The sequence below is a fragment of the Brassica napus genome, chromosome A3 (genome assembly GCF_020379485.1).
Source record: "Brassica napus cultivar Da-Ae chromosome A3, Da-Ae, whole genome shotgun sequence".
In the NCBI taxonomy this organism is placed as follows: Eukaryota; Viridiplantae; Streptophyta; class Magnoliopsida; order Brassicales; family Brassicaceae; genus Brassica; species Brassica napus.
Window position 1 is genome coordinate 24,934,663 of NC_063436.1, and position 27,139 is coordinate 24,961,801.

The 27,139-nt window shown below is 34.4% G+C and overlaps 5 protein-coding genes and 1 non-coding gene across 8 annotated transcripts; 5 read left to right on the top strand and 1 right to left on the bottom strand.

The window, feature by feature from the left end:
• The first annotated feature begins 5,367 nt into the window (after positions 1–5,367).
• On the top strand, positions 5,368–15,385 carry LOC106400681 (homeobox-leucine zipper protein MERISTEM L1). 3 transcript variants are annotated; one of them, XM_048766837.1, is made up of 12 exons: positions 5,368–5,642; positions 6,989–7,370; positions 7,462–7,579; positions 7,944–8,603; positions 8,682–8,783; positions 8,866–9,066; positions 9,149–9,323; positions 9,444–9,715; positions 9,790–9,885; positions 10,261–10,685; positions 10,824–10,841; positions 15,367–15,385. In XM_048766837.1, exons 2-10 carry the CDS (start codon positions 7,135–7,137, stop codon positions 10,666–10,668), a joined length of 2,268 nt encoding a protein of 755 aa, XP_048622794.1. In that variant the 5' UTR covers positions 5,368–5,642; positions 6,989–7,134; the 3' UTR covers positions 10,669–10,685; positions 10,824–10,841; positions 15,367–15,385. The 3 variants fall into 3 exon arrangements, with proteins under 3 accessions (XP_048622794.1, XP_048622799.1, XP_048622796.1); XM_048766842.1 differs by lacking the exon at positions 5,368–5,642 and adding an exon at positions 5,901–6,367; XM_048766839.1 differs by lacking the exon at positions 5,368–5,642 and adding an exon at positions 5,901–6,353.
• LOC106400683 (beta-glucosidase 47) lies at positions 11,578–14,585 on the top strand. Its single transcript, XM_013841050.3, has 12 exons — positions 11,578–11,943; positions 12,029–12,095; positions 12,250–12,308; positions 12,368–12,443; positions 12,518–12,592; positions 12,657–12,744; positions 13,069–13,321; positions 13,397–13,512; positions 13,593–13,848; positions 13,922–14,024; positions 14,109–14,202; positions 14,264–14,585. The coding sequence occupies exons 1-12, from the start codon at positions 11,767–11,769 to the stop codon at positions 14,460–14,462; spliced, it is 1,563 nt and encodes a 520-aa protein (XP_013696504.2). The 5' UTR covers positions 11,578–11,766; the 3' UTR covers positions 14,463–14,585.
• An 814-nt stretch (positions 15,386–16,199) lies between the features above and the next one.
• On the top strand, positions 16,200–19,768 carry LOC106398933 (beta-glucosidase 47-like). The gene is made up of 12 exons (XM_048766845.1): positions 16,200–16,420; positions 16,502–16,568; positions 16,692–16,750; positions 16,838–16,913; positions 16,981–17,055; positions 17,171–17,258; positions 17,343–17,595; positions 18,425–18,540; positions 18,621–18,876; positions 18,952–19,054; positions 19,279–19,372; positions 19,439–19,768. Exons 1-12 carry the CDS (start codon positions 16,241–16,243, stop codon positions 19,635–19,637), a joined length of 1,566 nt encoding a protein of 521 aa, XP_048622802.1. The 5' UTR covers positions 16,200–16,240; the 3' UTR covers positions 19,638–19,768.
• A 1,445-nt stretch (positions 19,769–21,213) lies between these two features.
• LOC106421007 (tobamovirus multiplication protein 1) lies at positions 21,214–23,860 on the top strand. Its single transcript, XM_013861854.3, has 11 exons — positions 21,214–21,697; positions 21,898–21,988; positions 22,070–22,122; positions 22,222–22,314; positions 22,409–22,480; positions 22,638–22,710; positions 22,843–22,888; positions 22,985–23,048; positions 23,161–23,214; positions 23,295–23,372; positions 23,463–23,860. Exons 1-11 carry the CDS (start codon positions 21,551–21,553, stop codon positions 23,553–23,555), a joined length of 864 nt encoding a protein of 287 aa, XP_013717308.2. The 5' UTR covers positions 21,214–21,550; the 3' UTR covers positions 23,556–23,860.
• A 388-nt stretch (positions 23,861–24,248) lies between these two features.
• Positions 24,249–24,465, top strand: LOC125607340. Its single transcript, XR_007338500.1, has one exon. It is a non-coding gene; the product is annotated as a small nucleolar RNA U3 (small nucleolar RNA).
• Positions 24,466–25,499: 1,034 nt separating this feature from the next.
• LOC125591923 (peptide methionine sulfoxide reductase B5-like) lies at positions 25,500–27,030 on the bottom strand. The gene is made up of 3 exons (XM_048766853.1): positions 26,637–27,030; positions 25,921–26,077; positions 25,500–25,834 (listed from the first exon to the last, which is right to left on the bottom strand). The coding sequence occupies exons 1-3, from the start codon at positions 26,942–26,944 to the stop codon at positions 25,676–25,678; spliced, it is 624 nt and encodes a 207-aa protein (XP_048622810.1). The 5' UTR covers positions 26,945–27,030; the 3' UTR covers positions 25,500–25,675.
• Between the last annotated feature and the right edge of the window lie 109 nt (positions 27,031–27,139).

Here is a 27,139-nt window from a genome sequence, read left to right on the forward strand (position 1 = left end):
ATATATTTTTCGAGTTTGGTAAAATAAATTCATAGTATGAAATAAACAAATTTTAAATCTCCTTCATTTTTTCTAATTTTTACAGACTGAATGCAATACATTTTAAAATTTTATTTAGTTATACTATAGAACTGATATTTTCTTAGCATAATTTATATTTCTATGTTATTTATTTTAGTATATTGTGGGATTTTATAAGTAAATAGATTATAATAATATTATATTATTAATTATGAAATCAATCGCTGCATTAATTTAAAAATATTTTAAAATTTTATTAAGATTTTGTTAGATTTTTTTCAACATATTTTGTTATAAGTAAAAATAAAATTTGAATTTACAGTTAAAATTTATTTATTAATATCTATATAATTTTTATGATTTTTTAAAAATGTTATATATTAAATAGATAAACTTAAATAATCAAATAGATATAATTGATGAAATAGACCTAGTATGAATTGTTTATGGTATTTCTTTTAATAAAGAAGATATAGAATATAATTATAAAATTTGAAAAATAGCATACACTTTTATTTTATTTTGTTTTATAATAAAATTTTATTTAAATTAATGTATAATAGTATATATTATTAATTACAAAATTAATCAATGGTATTAATTTAAATAAATATTTTAAATTTTTAGAAAGATTTTGTTAGATTTTTTTTCAACATTTTGTTATAACTAAAACTAAAATTTAAATTTACAGTTAAAATTAATTTATTATTAATAGCTTTATATATTAAATATATTAATGTAAATAATTAAATAAATATAATTAATGAAATAGACCTAATAAAACTAGTATGACTTTTTTATGGTAGATAAAAACAGAACAATACTTAGGTTCACCCCTATGGTGAACCTTGAAATTCACCACTTTCCTTATATCCAATAAATTTCCATATATGTAAATAAATAATATATATTAAATTAAAAAGCTAAAATAACTTAAAAAATAACTAAACTCTAAACTCTAAATCATAAATCACTAAACCTTAAATCTAAACACAAACCCTAAACCCAAATCCAAATCCTATACCCTAAATTTTAAATCCAAATCCTAGATCATAAACTCAAATCCTATATCCAAATTCTACACCTTAAACCCTAAATTTAAACCCTAAATCCTAGACCTAAACCCTAAATCCTAGACCCTAAACCCTAAATCCTAAACCTAAACTCTAAACCCTAAATCCAAACCGTAAACCCTAAATCCAAACCGTAAACCCTAAACCCAAACTCTAGATCTTAAACTCTAGTTTTGGGTTTAGGGTTTAAGATCTAAAGTTTGGGTTTAGGGTTTACGATTTGGGTTTAGGGTTTATGGTTTGATTTAGGGTTTAGGGTTTGAGTTTAGGATTTAGGGTTTAGGATCTAGGATTTGGGTTTAGATTTAGGGTTTAAGGTGTAGAATTTGGATATAAGGTTTGAGTTTATGATCTATGATTTGGATTTAAAATTTAGGGTATAGGATTTGGATTTGGGTTTAGGTTTAATGGTTTATGATTTAGAGTTTAGGATTTAGTTATTTTTTTTGTTATTTTAGCTTTTTAATTTAATATATACTGTTTATTTATATATATGGAAATTTATTAGATATAAGGAAAGTGGTGAATTTAAAGGTTCACCCCAGGGGTGAACCTAAGTATTGTTCATAAAAACAGTACTTATATTTTAATAGAGAAGATACTAACGACATCCCATTTATTTTAAGATGATCTATTCACTTTCACATCGGTTTATGGCCAATCTAATCAAAAAGTTGGTGCAGTATAACCTTCATGTAAGGGTCAACTGCTAAATGTACAATTTTTTTGGTATAACTAAATGTACAATTAATGGCATACAACATTGTTTTGGATATTATTAGTCACATAGTTTTACAAATTTGATTGATATTTTTTTTTATCGATAGTTTTCTCGAACGTCAAACCACACACGTACTGTATAAATTAGGCACTTTCAAGTGTCAAAAACTCGAATTGACGAACGCACATTCACCATTTTCCAAAAAATGACTACCACCAAATGAGTTGCTGTCAATCTCGAACCTGTGAACAAAAATTCAACCATTTCTATATAAGACAAGTGTCAACCAACCTTCTTCCAACCAAGAGACCTTGGGTTGCTACAAACATTTAATAGTCATTATATATGTAAATATTAACATTTATACATGTATATAATAGCCATATAGGCAAGGTCGTGCGTGAAAGAAACATATGACCCCAAATTATTTAATACTGCTATTTGTAATAATTTTCTATGTGTTTTATGAGAAAACTTGTTCGATATGTTTTTGCATTACGAGTTTTTAAAGTCTTGTTCGTTTACATTAAGTAGCAGGGTTCCGTTTTCTGAATCCACGAAAATCCATATACTTCAACACGGTCTTATACTCTTATGTGTATATGAGCATTCCTAAAAATGAATTTGTCATCTAGCTTCATAATACAACACCATGCACATAACACGTCAGATAAATCAAGACACCATTGACAATATAATGAGTGTGATTGGTTAAGTAGTGGAGTAATTAGGGTGAAAAAAATGAAGTGGAAAGGGGAGAAATAAAAGGTAATAAAGTTGGAGTAAATCTTTTTCATCTCATAAAAGTTGAAGGAATAATTACTCTAGTTTTAGTACAATTTTTCACTTTTTTAGAGTAAAATGAGCTGAAATCATTTTCCACTTGATCGGATAAAATCAAAGTAAATATGCTGAATTTTTTTTCACCCATTTTATTTACTCTAATTATACCATACAATCACACCCAGGGCCGGCCCTGGGCTAAAGCCCATAAAGCAAAGGCTTTAGGCACCAAAAAGTATTAATCGTTTAGGGGCGCCAAACTTTGTTAAAAGGCCGTTTAGTGTAGTGGCTTTGAGATTTGGCAACTGTCTTTCACGTGGGTGGTTCAAAGCTCTTCATCCTCTTTTTATTTTCTTTTTCTTCTTGATAATGATGACTATGAAATAAAACACGATGGAACACCATCACTTGTAAAATAAATAATAGTTTCTTCTTTTTTCATTAGTTTCTTTTATTATATTAAATATGATGTATAAGATAAATATTAAACAAAAACCTAATTAATAATTCATTATACGCTTTATGTTTTATGTTTTAATTCTTTTCAATTGTATTTTATTCTAAAGCTACGTTCACATTTGGTGATGACTGAAGTGGTTGTGTTTCCCACCTCTATATATGCCTTCTTCTTTTATTTCTTCTTATTGGTTTTCATACTTTTTTTATAATCTATTTAAGAATTTCTTGAAATCTGAATAAATATAACATTATTAGAAGTTAGTTGTGTTTTCTGGAATTCAGTAAAAATTCAATATAATTTTATAAATGAAAATATTGCTAAATCTATTTTAGTCTTATGAAGAAAATTCATTTTATGGAATTTGATTACCTAAAAAGAATGTTGACAAGAACTTACAAAAACGATTGAAGTATTAGAATTTTTCAAAAATAACGAATGATTTTTATCCAAACAAAAAATTGCTTGTGTGGAATGTTTCTCCCAAAATTTTAACTCTTTAAAATTATATCTCTCGTGAATGATTAACAGATTTTATAAATAATATATTGATATTTATGAACTACATTTTTTCAAAAAAAAAAAAGTTTTAATGATAGTTTTCCTTGTTGTGATGATATTTTTTTAAAAAAAATTAGAGGTAAGGGGCAACAATTTTTGTGTCCGCTTTAGGCGCCAGATGAGTCCGGACCGGTACTGATCACACCAAATATGTATTATGTATATGCGTACATGCACTTAGTTTCACACATCATACACAATGTATGTTAGCATGAATGGTATATCTATGTGATGTAATTCTTAATGTGTGAGCTGTTTCTTGGACAATGGTCCACAAGGATATTGCTCCCCAACTACATGAGTCAATGGAGTACTGGCCAATTTATAATTAAAAGAATTAATCCAAACTACCATTAAATATAACTTTGACCTTTTTAATTCATTTTTAGATATTCTTGGAACTTCCGTAGTTTCCATCTCATCCCTTTCTTTTGCTCCTTCAAAGAGGGTCCAATCGCGAAAGTTATCTCATATATCATGTATTTTGGTATGATATATAATTATATAGGTTGACAAAAAAGACCATTATATGATAGTGTGCACAGTGTGTTTTTCGTTGCAGTAATTCATCAGGTAACCTGAGACAATCAGTTTGACATCAGCCAAAAAGATGGAATGGTTGTAAAATAATTGTCTTTAAAATTTTATATTTACTCTAAAACATAATAATTTATGTTTATTTGCGTTTATGAATAAGTTGCACTATTTTCTACGTTTCAATGAAAATAGCTAACTTAATTTTCCATTTATTCATATTATTTATTAATATTATTTCATGATTAATACAGTTTGTGTATTAAAATAATTTTTATGAAGATAGGGTGTCCATTGATTCTAAATATTTTTAATTTTTGACGTTGGGGAACTACTTGATATACTAACTGAACATGATTTTAGAGTGGTTAATTTGTGATTGGGATGTATGTAGAGGGTTAAACTTTTTATTTACAATCAATATGAAAATGTGGATTCATTAGTTGTTTTTATGACAACCCCGGTAATGACGTAGTGTCATGGATTCTGATGCTTTAAATTCTTCTCTTAAACTTGCACCAACCATTCGAATTGTATAGAAACTTACTTTCAGATAAAATGAGTAACTACTTTCATAATGACAGTATAACTAAGAGCCATGAATGTAGTCGTATAAGGTTCTTGCTATATAAATTAATATCGTCGCTAATCAACCATCAAAGAAGCTAATTAATAATAATGATTATACCCTGCAGGTTTCCAAATAAATTTTATTAAGCTCAAACATCATGCTAACAATTGTATTTACATTTTATTCAGGGAATCAGAATCATGATGCAATATTGACTGACATAAATTATACGAAGTGGTGTGTAAACCAGACAAAGCATTTATATGTCCATATTTAATTTCTTGGACATACATGTACTTAATGTGCAATATGCACAACACATGCAAATAATTAATCTGATATAGCATACTTAATTAGGTAATAAACTATAACCATGAACATATATATAGTAAGTTAATAACCATGTAATGGCAAGCATTTTAAAATTTTCGTTAATTATTCTTCTATTGTTTTTCTTACCTACGAGAACCCGTGAAGTCAAAGAGAAACTGTGATTTTTTTAAACTATTTTCAAAACTGATGAACTGAAACTCTATATCTAGAAAATGTATCTATAAGTAGTGGTATGAATTTTCTCTCACTAAAAGCATTAATGGACCTTTCGATAATCATAAATGCGATGCACCCTCTCTATGCATTTCGCAATAACTCCTTTTCCTTCTGCCACATCCTCTCCTCACCTATTTCGCTTCTTCCTCCTCTTTCCTTAGTTCCTCCTTCAGCCAATTCTCCATTTGTGTTTTTCTTTGCTATCTCCTTAAGAGAATCCTCCGAAAATCACCGGTTATGTCTTGACTAGGGTATTAACCCGTGCCCTTCTGATTTTCGCATATCTCTGCGTCCATCTCTTTTTCTCCACAAAAGGAGAGCTCAAAAATTATAGAAGAGTACTCAAGCTAGGGTTTCATTGTATGTCCAGAGGTAAGATCACTCGCTCTGTCTCTCTCTCTCTCTATATATATATATATTATATAAACCGATGCTTATATACATACATGTGCATATCTTTGTTTCGTTGACGAATGGGATCTATATTGCATGTCTGTTCACACTAACCGGATCCGTTCCTTTTTTTTTATAGTCTCTTTAAGATCTGCATTTTCTTTTATCTATTAAAAACTAGTGACTTGTTTTTTCTGTGACGATTTTAAAGAAAAGCGTAACAAAAGACTCCATAAACCTCTTTGGAGTTATAGAAGTGTAAAAAGGGGTTTGAGTTAGACGAATTTTACTTAGTAGATGTAAAAAGAACGTTGACTTAATGTCAACATTATTTTAACTTATACTATTAGTTAATTATTATTTTTCTCAATTCTTTTTAACCTTTTCAAATTAGGTTTTACTACAAACGAAGGTCAATTTGAATTTTCTGTAAAAAAAAAGACTTTTTGTACTAAAAAGACTTCATTTATTGGCTTCGGTAGCCTGTGGAGTTCTCTATCTCGCTACCTTTTATGTAGAATAGTAGATAGAAAAAAGAGAGAGAGAGAAAAAAAAAGATCCATTGATATCGATCCAAACCTACACTTAAAAAAAAAAAACACAGATCTGTTTGTAGAGTTTCGATATTTTTCCCCTTACAAGTCGACTTTGCTTCAGCCAAACATTATCGTTTTGGAATCACTCTAACAAGTAAGTAAAAACATGTAAGTTTTGTCTTTATGTAATCTTATTGAAAATTAGGTTTTCCTCAAAGACAGTCTCTTCATTCGTTCTTTGTTTTCTCTGCGTTTACTTGTAGATCCGATGATGTATGTGACTTTCAAGATTAGTTCTATAATATATATTGATTGTCTGTTTATGCATGTGTATGTAAATTCTAATTAATGGATATCTATGTGCTCTAATTTTCTATAACACTTTTTTACTTCAGTTTCTCTTTATTCTCTTTTATTATCCAACATTTCACTTAAATATTCATCCGAATCTTCGTGTCCCAATTTTTAACTAGAAATTCCCAAATTGTTTGTTTATATGCAACGAGCTTATGTCACGTAGTGGGTGCATTTATATTCAGAGCCTTTTTGATAAGATGAAATCATATGCTTATCTAAACGTATAGATATTAATAACCATAAAAATAGACAAAATACCAATATTTTGCTTTTCGTTTTGAAATGTGAAAAAGACTATATATATATATACAATAAACGTATGTATAGTTTCATATATCTAGAGGATTGCTTTCCATAATTCCAAGATCCATCTTCCGTTTCTACTTTGATCCTCGTATATATAAACACCATTTTATCTTTGATTTTGGACAGTGGGATATATACGTGGGAGTAGAAAGTCGATTTAAAGCAACGAAAATGATTTGGATGATCATCTAATAGATTTGAAGGGAATACAAAAGCTCAAAAAAAGAAAAACTCCAAAACCGATATAAGGATCAATAATCGTCAAAATCATCATGTATCAGCCAAACATGTTTGAGTCTCATCATCATATGTTCGATATGACCCCCAAAAACTCGGATAACGATTTGGGTCTTACGGGGAGCCGAGAAGACGACTTCGAGACCAAGTCTGGCGCAGAAGTCACCATGGAGAATCCTTTAGAAGAAGAGCTCCAAGATCCTAATCAGCGTCCCAACAAAAAGAAGCGTTACCACCGTCACACGCAACGCCAGATTCAAGAGCTTGAATCGTAAGTAAAAGTTCCCACTTTAAAAGATTTTTTTATGTTTTATGTTTTGGGATTTAGGGTTTATGTTTGTTTGTTTGGTTTCAACTTATAGGTTCTTCAAGGAGTGTCCTCATCCTGACGATAAGCAAAGAAAAGAGCTGAGCCGAGAGCTAAATTTAGAACCTCTGCAAGTCAAGTTTTGGTTCCAAAACAAGCGCACCCAAATGAAGGTACATACTAGAGCTAATTGTTACTCATTTTGTATATTCATTTAATTTGCATATGAATTTTCATTAGTGACTCATTATATTCATTTAATTTGCATGGAATGGGTCTTGAATCTTCATTAATGCTGTTTCTTTTTCATATTTAATCAAATGAAGTCGGGGATAAGGTAATCATTACTACCACGTTTGATTCAGTTTGCATAACTATATGTAACCATCTTTAAAACACATGTAGTTAGTTAATTGCATAGTTTAGGTCCAATATCAAGGAAACATATTGGTTATTACATATAATTATCCATTTGGTGTGCTTTAATACTCTTGATGACTTTAAAAACCTAAAGAAGATAACTTATGATCTTTATAGGCACAACATGAGAGGCACGAGAACTCGATTCTGAAGTCAGACAACGACAAGCTCAGAGCAGAGAACAATAGGTACAAGGATGCTCTAAACAACGCAACATGCCCAAACTGTGGTGGTCCTGCCGCCATAGGAGAAATGTCATTCGACGAGCAGCATTTGAGGATTGAAAACGCTCGTCTACGCGAGGAAATCGATAGAATCTCTGCCATAGCTGCCAAATACGTAGGGAAGCCATTGCTGACTCACTCCTCCTCGTCTTTCCCTCAGCTCACATCTTCACACCACATACCGTCTCGCTCGCTTGATCTTGAAGTTGGCAACTTTGGAAACACTAACAATAGCCAGACAGGTTTCCTAGGGGACATGTATGGAACAAGCGACATTATGAGATCGGTCTCGATTCATAATGATGCTGATAAGCCAATGATTGTTGAGTTAGCTGTTGCTGCCATGGAAGAGCTTGTGAGAATGGCTCAAACAGGTGATCCCTTGTGGGTTTCAAGCGATAGTGCGGTTGAGATTCTCAATGAGGAAGAGTATTTTCGGACGTTCCCTAGGGGAATAGGACCAAAACCTTTGGGTTTAAGATCAGAAGCTTCTAGAGAGTCCACGGTCGTCATCATGAATCATATCAATCTCGTTGAGATTCTAATGGATGTGGTAACAAATCTGTTTCCTTATCTTTCTCAAACCTAGCTAAACAAAGATTGACACTTATGGTCTTCTTTCTTTGTATAGAATCAATGGTCTAGTGTGTTCTGCGGGATTGTATCCAGAGCATTGACGCTAGAAGTTCTATCTACTGGCGTTGCAGGGAACTACAATGGGGCATTACAAGTGGTAAGAGGCTTAAAAAACTATTAATTTGATTACTTGTTTCACAAGCTATTATTCTGAATCATTTTGTATTTGTTTTCTGAAGATGACAGCTGAGTTCCAAGTCCCGTCACCACTTGTCCCGACACGTGAGAACTACTTTGTAAGGTATTGTAAGCAGCACAGCGACAATACTTGGGCGGTTGTTGATGTCTCTTTGGACAGCCTAAGACCAAGTCCTATCACTAGAAACAGGAGAAGACCCTCTGGTTGTCTGATTCAAGAATTGCAGAATGGCTATTCTAAGGTATAGTCTAACGGGTTGAAAAGTATGAGGTGGATAGTTTGAACGTAAGACTTATGTATTTTGTTATTGACATTTGTTGAAGGTGACATGGGTAGAGCATACGGAGGTGGATGACAGATCGGTTCACACCATGTATAAACCGTTGGTTAATACCGGTTTAGCTTTTGGTGCAAAACGTTGGGTGGCTACACTTGACCGCCAATGCGAGCGGCTCGCCAGTTCAATGGCTAGCAACATTCCAACCGGTGATCTTTCAGGTACGTTATTACTTAGAGGGCCTATTTGATAAATTGATAAACTATAAGACTAAATTGAAATAGTATTAACTACTTATTGAATTCTCCTTCACTTTGTTGTAAACTTGTAATTATGAATAGTGATAACAAGTCCTGAGGGGAGAAAGAGCATGTTGAAGCTAGCGGAGAGAATGGTGATGAGCTTCTGTAGCGGAGTAGGCGCGTCGAATGCACACGCATGGACGACACTGGCCACCACAGGCTCCGACGACGTTCGGGTCATGACCAGGAAGAGCATGGATGATCCAGGAAGGCCTCCAGGTATCGTCTTGAGCGCAGCCACTTCGTTCTGGATCCCAGTGGCACCTAAACGTGTGTTTGATTTTCTGAGAGATGAAAACTCTAGAAGCGAGGTAAAGAACAAAACCCTTTTGGTTTCTTTAGTTTCTTGACCGAACGTTCTTTAATTCAGTTCTTGATTTCTCAGTGGGATATACTTTCGAACGGAGGTTTGGTTCAAGAAATGGCTCATATCGCAAATGGTCGGGACCCTGGGAACTCTGTCTCCTTGTTCCGAGTTAATGTAAGATTATGTTCTGCAAACTCTTTTTTACTATTGGTAGTGCCGCCTCAAATCATTTCTAAATCCTGTTAAGAAAATATTAAGAGTATATTTAAAGAGTTCATGATATAGTTTTAAAAATTAATAACTTCATTAATATATGTTTTATCATAAATTTAGATTCATAACTAAAATTAAAGGTGAGTTTCAAAAAAAAAAGTTTCAGAAAAAAAACTAAAACTTAAAGGTTTAAATCATAATTTTTGAATTTATTTAAAAATTCTACTATTTTTTTTTGAAATAATTTAAAATTCTAACTATTTCTTTAAACCATGCTAAAAACGGTCATGTTTCATGATTTCAAGTTTTTAAACATTATTCTTGATATCGTAACAGAGCGCGAACTCAGGACAGAGCAACATGTTGATCTTACAAGAAAGCTGTACGGATGCATCAGGATCGTATGTGATATACGCACCTGTCGATATAATGGCTATGAACGTTGTCCTAAGCGGCGGGGATCCAGACTATGTCGCTTTGTTGCCATCCGGGTTCGCTATATTACCTGATGGCTCTTCAAGAGTGAATGCTAGTGCTGGAGCTGAAGGAGGGGATGGAAATAATCTAGAAGTGGTTACTTCCACCGCAAGTAACTGCGGCTCGCTACTCACCGTAGCGTTTCAGATTCTTGTTGACTCTGTTCCAACCGCTAAGCTCTCTCTAGGCTCAGTGGCTACAGTCAACAGTCTGATTAAATGCACCGTTGAGCGAATCAAAGCTGCCCTGGCATGCGATGGGGCATGATCGAAAATTTCTCTAAGGTAAACATTTTTCTTTATATTTATTTTACCAAAAAAAAAAAAAATCTTTATATTTTTATTCAAATAATCACATCTTCTTGATGTATTACACGATGTATTACACGAGATTAACATATGGTTTGGTTTATGTTTCTGTAGAAGTGAAAGAGGAGGAAGGTTTTTTTTTTTGGACAAAGAGGAGGAAGGTTTAGGAGTTTTTTTTCATGGTAATATTTGTTTCTTGTTTTTAAAAGATTTTCCAAAAGGGAGTCAAGAACGCACCTTTTTGCGTTTAATCTCACTGCGCGTTTGATTGCGAGCGGGCCAAAAAGAGGCTTGAGAAAGAAAGGGTAAAGAGGTTCGGGTATTGACTTCTGCTGGAAACCAAAAAAAAAAGTGAATCGGTTTGTTATCTTTCAAGCGTTTAATTTGCGTTTTCTCTGTTATTATTTTATCATTCAGTAATGAACATCTTAGCGTTTTGGGTATTGCCGCTACTTTCAGAGTGTATGTTGCTACTCCTTGTTATTACTAAGGCACTATTGTAGTACTGATATTATATTATTGTCGATGAAGCTCATTTATTTTATTTTTAGTTTATAAATATAACTAAGAAATTAATGGAATTCACAAAATATAATTAGTTTGGTTCTTCATTTTATTGAAGACAACAATAGCTAGAATGATGTGCCAAGTGTGAAATGTCCTTTCACTGACGACAACAATGGCTACAATGATGTACCAATCATTTGTGATATACGTGCATTGTTGCCACTAATAATTTAAAAAATATCGTTGTCTGTCCTGGAAATCTTGAGTCCATTTCTTTATAAGTGACCCATGCATAGTATGAAATTTAATAAGATTAATCATTCCCAAGAACAGAGCAAATCATTTGGTTGGTCCATCAAATCTTGCATACTATTGCCAGTTTTCATCCGTCAAGATTTTTCTATCTTCAGATCAGCTGTAGCTGAATTGGTCAAACATCATTATCAACCTATGAATGACGAAGCCACTCATTTTCCTCTTTATATAACCCTTACTCTTGAACAAGAAGAAAATATCTATAGTTTCTGATACATTGGAGACCAAATTATCAATGTACATTTCTGTGTGTCCACTGTGGATCCTCTGCTTCATCACCATAACCTTGGTCTCCTCCTCCTCATCAACAACATGGTATGAAGATCATGTCTCACTGAGAGAGATTAACACCCAAGAAAATTTCAGTTTCCCAAACGACTTCCTCTTCGGCACTGCTTCTTCTGCTTACCAGGTTTTTACATTTGTTCTTCCTCTTTTACTTAAATTCTCAGTAAAACCAATTTTCACTTTTACATGTGCTCCTATGGTATGATCAGTATGAAGGAGCTTACTTAACCGACGGAAAAACCCTAAGCAATTGGGACGTCTTCACAAGCATCCCTGGTAACATCTCAGGAAACCCTTTGTGAATAATGATCTAAGCTTAAAAAGGAAAAAAAAAATCAAACTTATAGGGTTTTGTTCTCATCCTTGTTGCTCAAGTCACAAGAAAAAACATATATAACTTCATTACCTGATTTAAATGTCATTTGCATAGGGAAAATCTCAGATGGAACCCATGGGAAAGTCGCTGTTGATCATTACCATCGATATCCGGTAACAAATATCTAAGCAACTGACTAGAAAGACAGAGTTGTGACTTTTTATTTCAACAGGAAGATTTGGATCTGATGCAAGACCTTGGAGTTAATAGCTATCGATTTTCTTTATCATGGGCTCGGATTCTTCCAAGTGAAGTTCTTGTTTTCTTGATTTCTGTATCTCTTTGAATTATTTTCTTTTCAGAACCCTTTTTGTGTTTGCAGAAGGAAGGTTAGGAGATGTGAACATGGAAGGTATTGATCATTACAACAGAATGATCAATGCTGTACTCAAAAGAGGTAATAACTGATAGATTCTAGAGCTACTGTCTCAAGACCAAACTTAGCTCAATACCATTCTCAGGGATGGAGCCATTTGTCACTTTGACACATTATGACATTCCTCAAGAACTCGAGCATAGATACAAAAGTTGGCTCAGTCCCCAAATCCGGTAAATATATTTATTAATAATGAGTTTAATTCACACCCAAATTTAACTCAAAGAGTCCCAAGATTGTCACATACTTATACTGTCCATACTACAAGTAGTCTATAATAAAAACTTCGAAATCTAACTCTCATATCATATCAGTAATGATATTAATTCAGACCTACGAGTATCTTAAAAATTGAGAATTGTCAAATATTATGTATTGTTACAAATCTCTAAAAAAATCCTGATGTGGGACATTCTAATATATATATACGCATGTCAGGCGTTGGCGTAGATACGCAAACTGTTACATTATTTAAGGACGACTAAATTATTTTGCAGGGAAGATTTTGAACACTATGCAGCGATTTGCTTCCGACACTTCGGGAACAGAGTTAAGTTCTGGTCTACGTTCAACGAACCAAACGTTCAAGTAATTTTAGGTTACCGGAAAGGGACTTACCCGCCTTCACGTTGTTCCAAGACTTTCGCAAACTGCACACGTGGCGGTTCAGACATAGAGCCACTTGTCGCTGCTCACAACATCATCCGGTCACATCTAGCCGCGGTCAATTTATACCGGACGAAATTTCAGGTGAATCAATATCATAACCGTACCGGAAGTTTCAAAAACGGTTTTGTTAACTCAGAGTTGTTTGGTTTAATATAGGAAGACCAAAGGGGAAAGATTGGTATTGTTATGAACACGATCTGGTTTGAACCGGTTAGTGATTCTTTAGCAGATAGATTAGCTGCTGAGAGAGCTCAAGCTTTCTACTTGACTTGGTAAGCCGGTTCGGTTTAAAAGATTGTACTTCTCACCCAAACATACAGACTTTTAGAATCGAAAGAGTGTAAAAATATAGGTTCTTGGACCCGGTTGTGTTTGGAAGATATCCAAGAGAAATGAAAGATATTCTTGGAGAAGATCTTCCTGAATTCACAAAGGATGATCTTAAAAGATCCAAGAATGGATTAGACTTCATTGGGATTAATCAGTACACAAGCAGATACGCTAAAGATTGTCTGCATACTGCATGTGAACCGGGCCAAGGAGGCTCCAGAGCTGAAGGTTTTGTCTATTCAAATGCTCTTAAAGACGGTTTACCTTTAGGAGAACCGGTATGTAGACCAACCCATTCAAAATAAAACCTATTTCAGAAACATTTTGAGGTTTTTAGTGGTAATAATGCAGACAGGAGTAAACTGGTTTAATGTTTATCCTCAAGGAATGGAAGAGATGTTGATGTATGCAACAGAGCGATACAGAAACATCCCATTGTACGTTACAGAAAATGGTAAGCATGTGACATAGATTGTATGTTTAAGTTTGTGCGGGATTTGAAAGAAGTTTGTAGTCTTATATCTCATCACGTATGCAGGTTTTGGTGAGAACAATACAGGAGTTTTGTTAAACGATTACCGGAGAGTGGAATTTATGAGTAACTACTTAGATGCACTCAAAACAGCAATGAGGTAATAATGCTTCAGCTCAAAAATATGTATTGGTTCCAACACACTAACGCTCATGAAACAGGAAAGGAGCAGATGTAAGAGGATACTTCACGTGGTCTTTACTTGACAACTTCGAGTGGATATCTGGTTATACCATAAGGTTTGGTATGTACCACGTTGATTTTGATACTCTGGAGAGAACCCCGAGATTATCAGCGTCTTGGTACAAGAACTTCATTTTCAAGAATGTAGGTCAACGGAGAAATGATGATGATGCATGAAACAAAAAGCAAGTCCCATGTTGTTGTATTTCTTGTTTAATTATTTAACAAAGCAAAATATAATAATAGTGTAAAACAGAGCTGTGAAAACAGTTCCAATAAACAAGACATTTTCAATGCTTATAAGTTCTAACAAAACTATTCATGATACATGAATGTGATGATGCCTGTAACAAAGGGAAGACACATATAGTTGTCTTTCTGTTTGAATCATCAGCAAATTAAGCTGGAAAGTTATCTAAAATAAAGTTGTTTTATGGAATGATCAAGTTCTAATAAAGAAGACATTCATTTGGGTCAAATATTCATTTGTGATAATGGCTTGAGAATCTAGTTTGGATCCAGAGGATAGATAAGATTAAAAGAATTCTTTAGTGTATGCTTTATTGCACATTATAAACTCCAAAGTAGCACTTAATGTTTTTTTTATGATTTTGGTGTGATCCCAAAAACTTTCTAAGTCTAAAGACTACCAAAAGGTCCATAGAAATCCGGGTTTTCTTGCCACTTAAGGCGTCTATGGGTGGCCAAGGGGAATCGAACCCAGAATAGAAGTAGCACTTAATGTAAAAATGTTTTTTTTTCATGAATACAATTTAATATTTATTCAGAAAAATATTTGTTTGTGTTCAGCTTGAGTTTGCCAATATTAAGGTTTATTGGAATCAGAGAAAGGTTTTTTAAAACTTCAGATCGAGTTTGGGTTGGATCCTCTCGGGTTTTGGTCAGATTTGGAATATTTTGGATTTTGGATTTTTTTTCCAGATTTTCAGGCCGGATCTAAAAAACCATTTGATGCAGCTTCTGGATGTTGATACGATGATCAATGAGATCATACCAACATCTTCTTGATCTATTAACATATGGTTGGTTTGTGTTTCTGTACAAGTGAAAGAGGAGGGAGATTTAGGAGGTTTTTTTCATGGTAATATTTGTTTCTTGTTTTCGTGAAATTTTCCAAAAGGGAGTCAAGAACGCACCCTTTTGCGTTTGATCTCATTGCGCGTTTGTTTGCGGGCTGGCCAAGAAAGAGGCTTGAGAAAGAAAAGGCTAAAGAGGGTTCGGGTATTGACTTCTGCTGGAAACCGAAAAAAAAGAAAGGAATCGCTTTGTTGTGTTTCAAGCGATTTAGCGTTTTGCGCATTGCCTCTACTTTCAGAGTGTATGTTGCTACTCGTTATTATTAAGCCACTCTTGTAGTACTGATATTACAGTATTGTCGATGAAACTTTGTTTATTCGTTTTGTTTATTTATTTTTAGTTTATTAATATTTTCACAAAAGATAAACAATTTGGTTCGTCTTTTTATTAAAGACAACAAAGGCTAAAATGATGTATCAAATGTCTTTTTATTGAAGTCGACAATGGCTAAAATGCTGTACCAACCAATCATTTGTGAGATGCGTGCTTTGTTACAACTAATAAATTTAAAAATATCGTTATCGGTCCTGGAAATCTTGAGTCATTTTCATGCATGGCATAAACTTTAATAGATTAAAATATTAAATCATTCCCAAGAAACAAAAAATCGTTAGGTTGGCCCATCAAATCTTGCATACTATTGCCCCTTTTCATCCGTCACAGTTTTTCTATCTCCAGATCAGCTATAGCTGCATTGGTGATGGTGAAACATCAATATCAACCTTTTTTTTTTTTTGTCACATACATCAATATCAACCTAAAAGTGCACAAAGCCATTCATTATCCTCTTTATATAATAATCCTTACTATTGAATAAACAAAAAATATCTTTAGTTTCTGAATAGACCAAAGTATCGATGTACGTTTCTCTGTGCCCACTGTTGTTCCTTTGCTTGATCATCATAACCTTGGTCTCATCATCAGCATCAACAAGATGGTGGTATGATGATCATCTCTCATTGAGAGAGATTAACGCCCAAGAAAATTTTAGTTTCCCAAAAGACTTCCTCTTTGGCACTGCCTCTTCTGCTTACCAGGTTTGTAAATCTTCTTTCTTTTACTTCAATTCGCAGTAAAACAATCTTCACTTTTAATATGTGCTCCTATGGTATGTTCAGTATGAAGGAGCTTACTTAGCCGACGGCAAAACCCTAAGCAATTGGGATGTCTTCACAAGCATCCCCGGTAAAATCTCAAGAACCCCTATGTGAATAGTGATCTAAGCTCAAAAGGACAAAAAGTTTAAAAATTTTAGGGTTTTGTTGTCATTCTTGTTACTCAAGTTACTTGATATGTCAATTTGCATAGGGAAAATCGCAGATGGATCCCATGGAAAAGTCGCTGTTGATCATTACCATCTATATCCGGTAAGTTAATTGTAAATCTACACATTTATACAATATATCTAAGTAACCGTCTACAAAAACAAAGCTGTGGCATTTTATTTTCAACAGGAAGACTTGGATCTGATGAAAGACCTTGGAGTCAATAGCTATCGATTTTCTTTATCATGGGCTCGGATTCTTCTACGTGAGATTCTTGTTTTCTTTATTTATGTCTCTCTTCATCGAACTCAGAATCATTTTTGTGTTTGCAGATGGAAGGTTTGGAGATGTGAACATGGAAGGTATTGATCATTACAACAGAATGATCAATGCTATTTTAAAAAAAGGTAGTAACTGATAAAAATGTCTCATGACCAAAGAAAAATATCAAACTTAAAAAAAAACAAAAACAATAATAATAAGAATAATAAAACACCAAACTTAGCTCAAAATCATTCTCAGGGATGGAGCCATTTATCACTTTGACTCATTATGACATTCCTCAAGAACTCGAGCTTATATATGGAAGTTGGCTTGACCCCCAAGTCCGGTTAGTTAGCACATACAAATGCATGTCACACGCTGGCGTAGATACGTAAGATGATACATTAAAACGTAATTAATGTTCTTTCAGGGAAGATTTCGTACATTACGCAGAGATTTGCTTCCGACACTTTGGGAACAGAGTTAAGTTCTGGACTACCTTCAACGAACCAAACGTTCAAGTGATTTTGGGTTACCAGAAAGGGACTTACCCGCCATCACGTTGTTCCATGACTTTCGCAAACTGTACACGTGGTGGTTCCGACATAGAGCCACTTGTCGCTGCTCACAACATTATCCGTTCACATCTAGCCGCAGTCAATTTATACCAGAAGAAATTTCAGGTGAATCAATATCATTACCGTATCGGAATTTTCAAGTATTAGGACAATGTCACCGATTGAAGTATAAAATAATATTTACCTATTTTTAAGTGAATTCTTACAGATTTTCGTTCTTTTTTAACGTATTCTAACCACTTCATTTATTATTTTCTAATTAATTTGACTATATTTATTACAGAAGTACAAAACATAACTTCCCTATTTTTAATTATTTTATTATATTTTTACATTTTTTTAACTTTTCCAAACTACTTCATTAATTTTATTTACCATAATAATTCAACATCATTTATTTTATATGTTAATCTTAATAATTTCACAGGTTTAAATGAAATTGTTATATTCATAACGAGAATTCAAACCGGTTAACAAAAAAAAAATTTGCTTACAAAATTAGTTAGATATGAGTATTCAGGTACACGTTCGAGTATATATCGGTTTTTAGGTATTAGTTTCTTTTGAATTTTAAAATTAAACTATGTTTGAATATAATAAATTTCTAGATGGGGTTCGAATTAGATTCTTCTATGTCTGGGTAAATTTGTAAGAACCTAAAATTAGACAAATAATCTATGTGTTTAAAAATTTCAATACGCCATTTATAGAAAAGTAAAAATCAAACCCTCGTGCCCAAAAACTAAAACTCAGGTCAAGCTCTAGTTAATATACAAATTAGATGACCAATACATTTATCACCAGTTGCATAATGAGAACCCGAGCCAAAAACAACTTCCAAGTTCCAACCTAAGATTCTATCCAACTTTTGATGTTATACTTTGTCTGTAATATCAAAAACGGTTTTTTACTCCAATTGGTTTCATTTATACAGGAAGACCAACGGGGAAAGATTGGTATTGTTATGAACACGATCTGGTTTGAACCGGTTAGTGATTCTTTAGCAGATAGATTAGCTGCTGAGAGAGCTCAAGCTTTCTACTTGACTTGGTAAGCCGGTTCAGTTTAAAGATTCTAATTCCCACCCAACCTAACCGGAATTTTAGAACCGAAATAGTGTGAAAATGTAGGTTCTTGGACCCGGTTGTGTTTGGAAGATATCCAAGAGAAATGAAAGATATTCTTGGAGAAGATCTTCCTAAATTCACAAAGGATGATCTTAAAAGCTCCAAGAATGGATTGGACTTCATTGGGATTAATCAGTACACAAGCAGATACGCTAAAGATTGTCTGCATACAACATGTGAACTGGGCCAAGGAGGCTCTAGAGCTGAAGGTTTTGTCTATTCAAATGCTCTTAAAGACGGTTTACCTTTAGGAGAACCGGTATGTAGGCCAAACAATTCAAAATAAAACCTATTTCTGGACACAATTTTGACATTTTTAGTGGCAATGATGCAGACCGGAGTAAACTGGTTTAATGTGTATCCTCAAGGAATGGAAGAGATGTTGATGTATGCAACAGAACGGTACAGAAACATTCCATTGTACGTAACAGAAAATGGTAAGCATTCTGATCATGTGTCCAGATGAAACATTCGTCTTAGTCTTCAATTTTTTTTTAAAATGAATATACATATATTGGTTGGCCTCGAATGATAAATTTTTGCTAATATTATAATAAAATATTTATAGCTTCCAAAATATTAGCGGCCATGTAAAGCATGTGCCCTAGTTTGTGCGGTCTTGGGTGGAATTTTGTAATCTTGTATCTCATCACTTTTGCAGGTTTTGGTGAGAACAATACAGGAGTATTGTTAAACGATTACCGGAGAGTGAAGTTTATGAGTAACTACTTAGATGCACTCAAAAGAGCCATGAGGTAATAATGCTTCACCTCACGTATGTCTTGATTCTAAAACCTGAAAAGCTAATGGTGTGATAACAGGAAGGGAGCAGATGTAAGAGGATACTTCACCTGGTCTTTACTTGACAACTTCGAGTGGATATCCGGTTATACCATAAGGTTCGGTATGTACCACGTTGATTTCGATACTCTAGAGAGAACCCCGAGACTATCAGCTTCTTGGTACAAGAACTTCATTTTCAATCACATAGCTCAATCCAAAGATAATGAAGATGCATGAAACAAAAAAGAAGGCCCATGTTGTTGTCTTTCTTGTTTGATTCTTCAATAAAGCAGACAAATATAATGTAAAACAAAGCTGTTTTATGAAAACAACTCCAATAAACAACAATTTCAATGCTTATAACAAAACTACTCTTGATGCATGAAACAAAGCAGGAAAGTAATCTAATATGAAGTTGTTTTGCGAAGACAAGTTTTAATAAAGAAGACATTTTAATTGTTAATAATAGGCATGAGCTTCAAATACCTCTTCGGGTTCGGTTTTGGATATTGGGGTTTGTTGAGATGAGGGTGTAAGTTCTATTCGGGTTTTCTATATTTCGGGCCTGAGTCTGTTCAGATTCTTTTGGATTCTAGTTGGACCCGGATCTAAAAAGCCATTTGACGCAGCTACCGGATGATCTCAACATATTCAGATAAGATGAGTGTTTTTGGAAGGAGAAAATTGTTAAATACAAGGGTTCAAATAACGTTGGAACTTGATAAACTTCACACATTTGTGTGCATAGCAGAGATTCCAGAGGTCAAGAAGAGAATGAAAGAAGTTTTTAGTGGCTCAAAAAATTCATCTATAGCGAGGTGCTAAAAATGATCTCTTACGCTGTCTATGGGGTTGCTAAAGATTTGTCTGGTTCTGATCAAATCCGAGGTGGAAATGACGCAGGCCACATGGATCGTTTAAATCTAAATGACCGTCAAAATTTAAATCATTGAATATTTGTTTGATTATCCTGTCCACATACACATGCATGTTTTCTGAATCCCCCACCAGTTCTTTGTTCCTTCATATATTGTTTCCTTTCCCGCAGTTTATTATGTAAGAACACACGTGTTTTTAATGTGTAACCTTAGCTAATTCTAGATTTGTCTGGTTCTAATGATATCATAATGTTTTCAATAACCTTTTTACTTTTGGTTCTAAAAATGTCTTTTGGTTCTAAAAATGTCTTGCATTAGCCTCTTTTGGTTCTAAAAATGTCTTTAATTTTTATTTTTGGGGTAATAAGAAGAGAAAAAGACTAGAATAGCACTAAACCAAGTTTTTGTTCCCAAAGTAGCACTCAAGGTTCAAAGTCACAAAAATAGGTTTCATTAAAGAGGTAAATATACACTTATACCCCTTGGGTTAATTAATCTAAACATTAGGGTTTAGAGTTAAGGGGTGGAGTTTTGGAATTAGGGTTTAAAATTTTATAAAAAATAAAAAATAAAAATTTTAAAAACAGTTTCAAAATGTATTTTTAAATTATAAAAAGAAAATTTGAAAAAAAATAAAAAAAAAAAAATTTGAAAAAAAATTTTGAAAAAAAATTTATAAAAATTTCGAATCTGAAAACATATAATCTGAAACTATAAAAAAAATTTTATTTATTTTTATTTTATTTATTTTTATTTATTTTTGTTTGTTTATTTAATTTTAAAGCAAATGTATTAGGGATATTTTGTCCTTTAGTGAATGTCATTTTTGTGACTTTCTCTTTCTAATGCTATCTTTGAGACATAAACTTCAAAAGGTGCTATTATTGACAATTGCTCTAATAAGAAATTTATTTTAGTTTTATTTTTTTCAGTCATGAAAATCATAAAAAATTCATCAAAGGACGTGTGAGAGAGAACAAGCCAGAAGCTACAGACAGCATACACCGTGTCGTAAAAATCGCATCACTTACAACCGTTGGATCTTCATTTCTATCTCCTTCTCCCTCTCTTTCTTCTTCCTCCTCTCTTCTGTCTCTGCCATCTGACCTGTGGGTTATTACAGATATTCAAACAACTCTCACCCCTATCTCCTTCGCCTCTCTCTCTCTCCCTCCCCGATTCTAAAGAGCTGATTAGGATTTCTCGATTTGATTCAAACCGTACCTCACCGGATAAGAGACGAAGATAACAGATAAAAGGAGGAGGAGGAGGATGACGGATTCGAGCGTGGAGATGGCACAAATCTTGGCGACGGAGATGACGAATTGGTGGGAGGAGGTTAACGAGTCAACTCAATGGCAAGACGGGATCTTCTTCGCTCTCTGTGGAGCTTATGCTCTTGTTTCCGCCATCGCTCTTGTACGTTCTCACCGCTCAAAGTCCTCGTCTTTCTGATAAAAATCAAACCTTTTTGCTCTCTAGGTTCTTGATTTGAGGTGTCTAGGGTCAAATGACATGTCTTTCCTCTTATGTTGTTATCGTGTGAGCGATTGAGAAAGTTATGTACTTTATTTGGATGTGTTGTTGACATTTGTGTGAATTGGATTGTGGATGGACAGGTTCAGTTGGTAAGGATTCAAATGAGAGTGCCTGAGTATGGGTGGACCACTCAGAAGGTCTTTCATCTTATGAACTTTGTCGTCAATGGAGGTTATCATCATCTCTTTGTTTCAACCTCCCCTTTGGATTATGGTTTCTGACAAACCTTTTTATCTATGTGTGTGTGTGTAGTTCGCGCTGTTCTGTTTGGATTTCACCATCAAGTATTTCTCGTCCATCCCAAGGTGAGAGAGTCTCCGTAAGCTTTTGGTGTTTTGTTTGTTTGATTTGTGAAGGCTGCATTTTTTAAAGTATCTAATGGTGTCTTGTTGGGGTAAATGCAGGCTCTTTGCTGGATATTATTGGATCTTCCGGGGCTCCTCTTTTTCTCGGCTTACACACTGCTCGTACTGTTCTGGGCAGAGATATATCACCAGGCAAGAATCTAAAAAGGAATTTTTCTTTTACTTTCTTTTTAACCTGCCACACAAACTCTTAATGTGTATATATGTTGCTGACTCTTATGAGCAGGCAAGAAGCTTACCAACGGATAAGCTGCGGATAACCTATATTTCAGTCAATGTTGGTGTTTATTTGGCTCAGGTTCATCTTTGATTCTTATTGTTTTCTATTTCTATTTTCTTTTTTTTTTGGTATGTTATGGTTACTGAGATTCTTTGAACCTTTCACACTTTTTTGTAGAAATTTTGGGTGAATCAAAAGACTTAAGTTTGATATTGTAATTGATGTCTCTTTTCAGGTTGTTATATGGGTATGCATTTGGGTAAATGATAACAGCACTGTGGAGTTAGTTGGAAAGATATTTATGTCAGGTAGGTTTTTTCTCTGGTCAAACAAGTTTGCTAAGCCTGTTACAGCTCAGTCTTCAATACTATTATCTCTCTTATATAAACTCTTTATTGATTTTTTGTTGTTGTTGTTGTTGTATATTTTTCTTCTTCTAGTTGTGTCTTTCATTGCTGCCTTAGGCTTCTTGCTGTACGGAGGAAGGTAGTGTTTTCGTTTCTCTCTTTGCTTGTTTTGTAATTAAAGTGTCTGAAAGTTGTTAAATGGCTTTTCTTATGTGTTCCCTTGTATGCTATATAGATTGTTCATTATGCTAAGAAGGTTCCCTATTGAGTCAAAAGGAAGAAGGAAGAAGCTCCATGAGGTAGTCACTGTGCTTGTGCTTCTTTGTCTTAGTTTCACACAACTTTAAACACAGTCATCACTACCTTCAAAATTCGATTAGCCTTTGTAACAGAAAAGTTATTCAATTGCAGGTTGGATCTGTGACAGCCATATGCTTCACCTGCTTCCTCATAAGATGCATTGTGGTAAGCTCTGAGATATAACCAAAAAAAGACGAAATATTTATCTTCAGTTACTGTGCTGATCATTTTTTCCTTTTTATCAGGTGGGTGTATCAGCTTTTGACAGGGATTTAACACTGGATGTTCTTGATCATCCGGTTCTGAACTTAATCTACTATATGGTAAGTAACTAACCCCTTTCTTTAATTCTCTCTCTATCTCTTATTAGTGTATGCACTAATGGAAGAAGAAAAAAAAACAAAATTACACAGGTAGTTGAAGTACTTCCATCGGCACTAGTCCTCTTCATTCTGCGTAAGCTACCTCCAAAGAGAGTATCAGCTCAATACCATCCGATCCAGTAGACTAATGTCTGAAGCCTATCACACGGTGAGAAGTCTGATGATGTTTCAAGAGAGAGTAAAGAATCAGTTGGGGGCAAAAAGACTAAAGAAGAAGAAATCGTTGTGGAATCTGCGTGAGTTTTTGGATTGCAAGATCATAAATGATTTTACAGCTTTAGTTCTTTCATGTTACTACTTTGAAAAATCTGGTCAGGACAAGAGGGTTAACATTTGTTTGGAGTGTTTATGTTATGTTGGGTTGAAAATAAACAAACTGTTTAATTTTTGGTTTATTGTTATAATCTTCTTCACTTTTGAAGTCACTATATTTGGTTTCCCCACCCAATATTTATCTGTGTAAGCTGCGTCTTAAAATCCTGTCATCCTAATGAGGTTTGAATAAAAACAAATCTTTTACATTATGCTAGTTATGTTCTTCTGTTGTTTTTGTAATTGCATTATCTAGTGACAAAGTTATGACGTTGATGCAACTGTCTTATTCCTTTTAATATTAAAAATCAGATTTTAAATGTAATTTGTAGCGTCTTTTTCGTAATCAACTTGTTGTGAACATTTTAATTTTTTGTACTATTTTCTAAATAAACGCTTACACGTTCCACGCTAGTAGCTAATAAGTTGAGAACTAAGAGTCCCACATCGGAGAGACATAGAACATATCGTTTGTTTATATACGTCTAGAAAGCATCAGTGGTCACGACCTTACTTGAACAGGATCTGTTCTATAGGCTTGTACCTCTGTATCCTTGATTTCTAAGGAGACAGGCCCCAAACCCTGGTTGATGAAACATGGCCGTGCGATCTGAGTGTGATTAATGGTGAAGATCGTCTTCGGACTATCCGAGCTGTAGAGGATCGCTATCTGGTCTGGTCTTGACCTAGCCGGAGTGGTCGCACGGTTGTCTGACAGGTTCTCTTTTTTTCTTTTTTCTGTTCTCTCCTTTCTTTTTACTATCTGCTGTTATGTCTCAGTCTCTACCATTTGGTGCCAGCATCTATATAGAGGACACAGTCAAGTTATGAAGCAGTATCATTTGAGGCCTAATGGTGGAATAATGACACCTCTCAACTTGTTTGCTAGTTAATTCGACGAGGTAATAATTGCCCTGAAACGATGACTTTCGTTACGTATGATGCTAAGGTCCCTCTTCAAAGCTAACGAGAAGTAGAAATGTTACAAGAACATAAAATCTCACGAGATTTGTTTGGAAGATTTCACAAGTTATTATTTATGCTTTTCATTGACTTAAATAAGAAACAACATAAACAAATGGAGTCATGGACTCCTTACAAATGGGAATAATGGAATGTGGAGTTTAACAACTCCTGAAGAAACGGGAACGCAGTAGAAATGCAGAACGAATTCTCCGGTTTCTTATTAAACAAGTAGAAAACAAAACAAGTCACCTCTTCTATTCCAAGTATCTTGATGACTTCCTTACTGCCACGTCAGTCTCAGCTCTAGTTCCATTGTTATTATCTTGCAGCATCCTATCATATGATGCTGGTTCTCTTGATTGTGAGGATATGATAAGCTGTTTCTATACATAAAGTATAATCAAAAACTATGTAGACAATCACAGTTCTCAGCCTCCTTCCTATCCTTACATATTTATTATGAGGATATGATAAGCTGTTTCTATACATAAAGTATAATCAAAAACCATATCTTTCATAGTTTATCAAGCTGTTTTTTTGTCCGTGTCCTTTGCCTTATTTCCCCCGTCGTGTAGTTAAACCATGGAACTGAATCTCTTCGTGAGACATTATCTATTTGATCTAATGACTGTTTTATAAACTAGAATTTTCGAAGATTTTGTACACAACTTGCGTTCATAATATATGCACAAAGGCAGAGACACGTGGTGTTGTTGCTACACAAAAGAAAAATACACATGCCAGACATCTGGTCGAGAAAAAGAGTGATTCGAGTCATTCCTAAGAACATTATTCACCAATCTTATATGATTTGATTATACGACAATACCAAGAGTCTCAAAACGTTAATTCAACCACCTTATTACTACTAGCAGTCAGATCGAAACACAGTGCGAGCCAGCGGGTGGGACACAATAATCAACACACACTATTTTTTTTTAACACACAATACAAGTAGATTATTATTACAAGGCTGCGTTCCCGGGTGCGAACTTGAGGGAGACACTGTTGACACAATGTCGCTCATCGGTAGGAGTAGGGAAACCTTCTCCTTTGAAAACATGCCCCAGATGTCCTCCACACGCTGCACACGTGATCTCTATTCTCCTCCCATCTGGATCCGCCTTGAGTAAACACAAGTTTAAGAAGATAAGCGGTTCAGTTACTACCCAAACCATGAATGATGTCTTGATTTTTTTGAGAATCTTACAGTTCGGTTTATAGCGCCAGGAATGCCGTCAAAGAAAGCAGGCCAGCCACAGCCAGAGTCGAACTTGGTGGCGGATTTGTACAGAGGAGTTTCACACCCTGCACAGCTATAGATCCCGTCTGTGAATACTTTGTTGTATTCTCCTGTCCCTGGATATCTACATTTACATGTGTAGAAACAATGATGTTATAGAACTTGAGACTCTACCTCACTCCCTAAGAGACTAAGATACTCATTGATCCTTCAACCACTGAGAACTTTCTACTACAGATTCATCTGCTTAGTACTGTTAATGTAAGAGAACCAAGCAGGACTAATGCATAACAAATCAAGACACAAGAGTGAGTAAGGTTCATTGCAAACTAAGACGATCAGATACAAGAGAAACAGAGTTATAACGTGAAAGAAAAAAAAAGGTGAAAACTTTGAAAATAGTAAGATGCATAGTCATCTGCTACCTGACCTGAGACATCTCCTAAGAGTATTAGAAACAGAGTTTTAGAAACAGAGCATTAGAAAAAGGTGAAAACTTTGAAAATTCTATTGAATGTTTTAATCTTTCAGAAAATGGGTCTCATGATTGTTAATCAAGAAACGTGTTTATTCCACAAAAGGATTACTAAACTCAATATTGATGAGAGATAATGAAACCAACCAACATGCCCAACGAATCAAATCACTGTGATGTCAATCTATCTATAAGAAATGACGCTTACTCAGTGCCTTTCTGCCTCAGGATTCTGAACTGCTCGGGAGAGAGAATCGCACGCCACTCTTCCTCTGGTTTGTTAACCGATCCGGGAGCAGAAGAAGCCATTGCTGCGATACGACCACTGCGAAAACCTCGACGGAGAGATGGTGGAGAGGAGGGGACGCGAAGGAGGTTGAGATTCGGGGGAGAAAGAGAGAATCGATGGGTTGCGAGGGAGAGGGAAGGTGTGACGAAGGATTTGATGGTGGAAGAGAAGGTCAAAGAAGTGGCTGAAGATACACGCACGGATGATTGTATCACGTTCAACGCCATCCTCGCCTTTTTTTTTTATCTCTTTCCTCCTTTTCGGACAGCTTTTTTATGTCGGATCTTCGGTTTATTTGGGCTTAACTTTTAAGGCCCCTTAAGCCCAATCTTCACTCATGCATAGTTTATATGCGATTTTGTGGATTGATAGTTAGAAATAAGGTTTTGATGAAAATATGATTATAACGTTTTGATGAAAAA

Coding starts and splice junctions, on each gene's coding strand:
- LOC106421007 (XM_013861854.3), top strand. CDS start 21,551: ATGACGGATTCGAGCGTGGAGATGGCACAAATCTTGGCGACGGAGATG. Junction 22,315..22,408: donor GGGCAGAGATATATCACCAG/GCAAGAATCTAA, acceptor TCTTATGAGCAG/GCAAGAAGCTTACCAACGGA. Junction 22,711..22,842: donor TGGAAAGATATTTATGTCAG/GTAGGTTTTTTC, acceptor TTCTTCTTCTAG/TTGTGTCTTTCATTGCTGCC.
- LOC125591923 (XM_048766853.1), bottom strand. CDS start 26,944: ATGGCGTTGAACGTGATACAATCATCCGTGCGTGTATCTTCAGCCACT. Junction 26,078..26,636: donor CTGAGGCAGAAAGGCACTGA/GTAAGCGTCATT, acceptor ATGTAAATGTAG/ATATCCAGGGACAGGAGAAT. Junction 25,835..25,920: donor CTGGCGCTATAAACCGAACT/GTAAGATTCTCA, acceptor TGTTTACTCAAG/GCGGATCCAGATGGGAGGAG.
- LOC106400683 (XM_013841050.3), top strand. CDS start 11,767: ATGTACATTTCTGTGTGTCCACTGTGGATCCTCTGCTTCATCACCATA. Junction 12,593..12,656: donor CAATGCTGTACTCAAAAGAG/GTAATAACTGAT, acceptor TACCATTCTCAG/GGATGGAGCCATTTGTCACT. Junction 13,322..13,396: donor TATACCGGACGAAATTTCAG/GTGAATCAATAT, acceptor GGTTTAATATAG/GAAGACCAAAGGGGAAAGAT.
- LOC106398933 (XM_048766845.1), top strand. CDS start 16,241: ATGTACGTTTCTCTGTGCCCACTGTTGTTCCTTTGCTTGATCATCATA. Junction 17,259..17,342: donor TGGCTTGACCCCCAAGTCCG/GTTAGTTAGCAC, acceptor ATGTTCTTTCAG/GGAAGATTTCGTACATTACG. Junction 18,877..18,951: donor GTTTACCTTTAGGAGAACCG/GTATGTAGGCCA, acceptor GCAATGATGCAG/ACCGGAGTAAACTGGTTTAA.
- LOC106400681 (XM_048766837.1), top strand. CDS start 7,135: ATGTATCAGCCAAACATGTTTGAGTCTCATCATCATATGTTCGATATG. Junction 7,371..7,461: donor CAGATTCAAGAGCTTGAATC/GTAAGTAAAAGT, acceptor TTCAACTTATAG/GTTCTTCAAGGAGTGTCCTC. Junction 9,324..9,443: donor TCCAACCGGTGATCTTTCAG/GTACGTTATTAC, acceptor AATTATGAATAG/TGATAACAAGTCCTGAGGGG.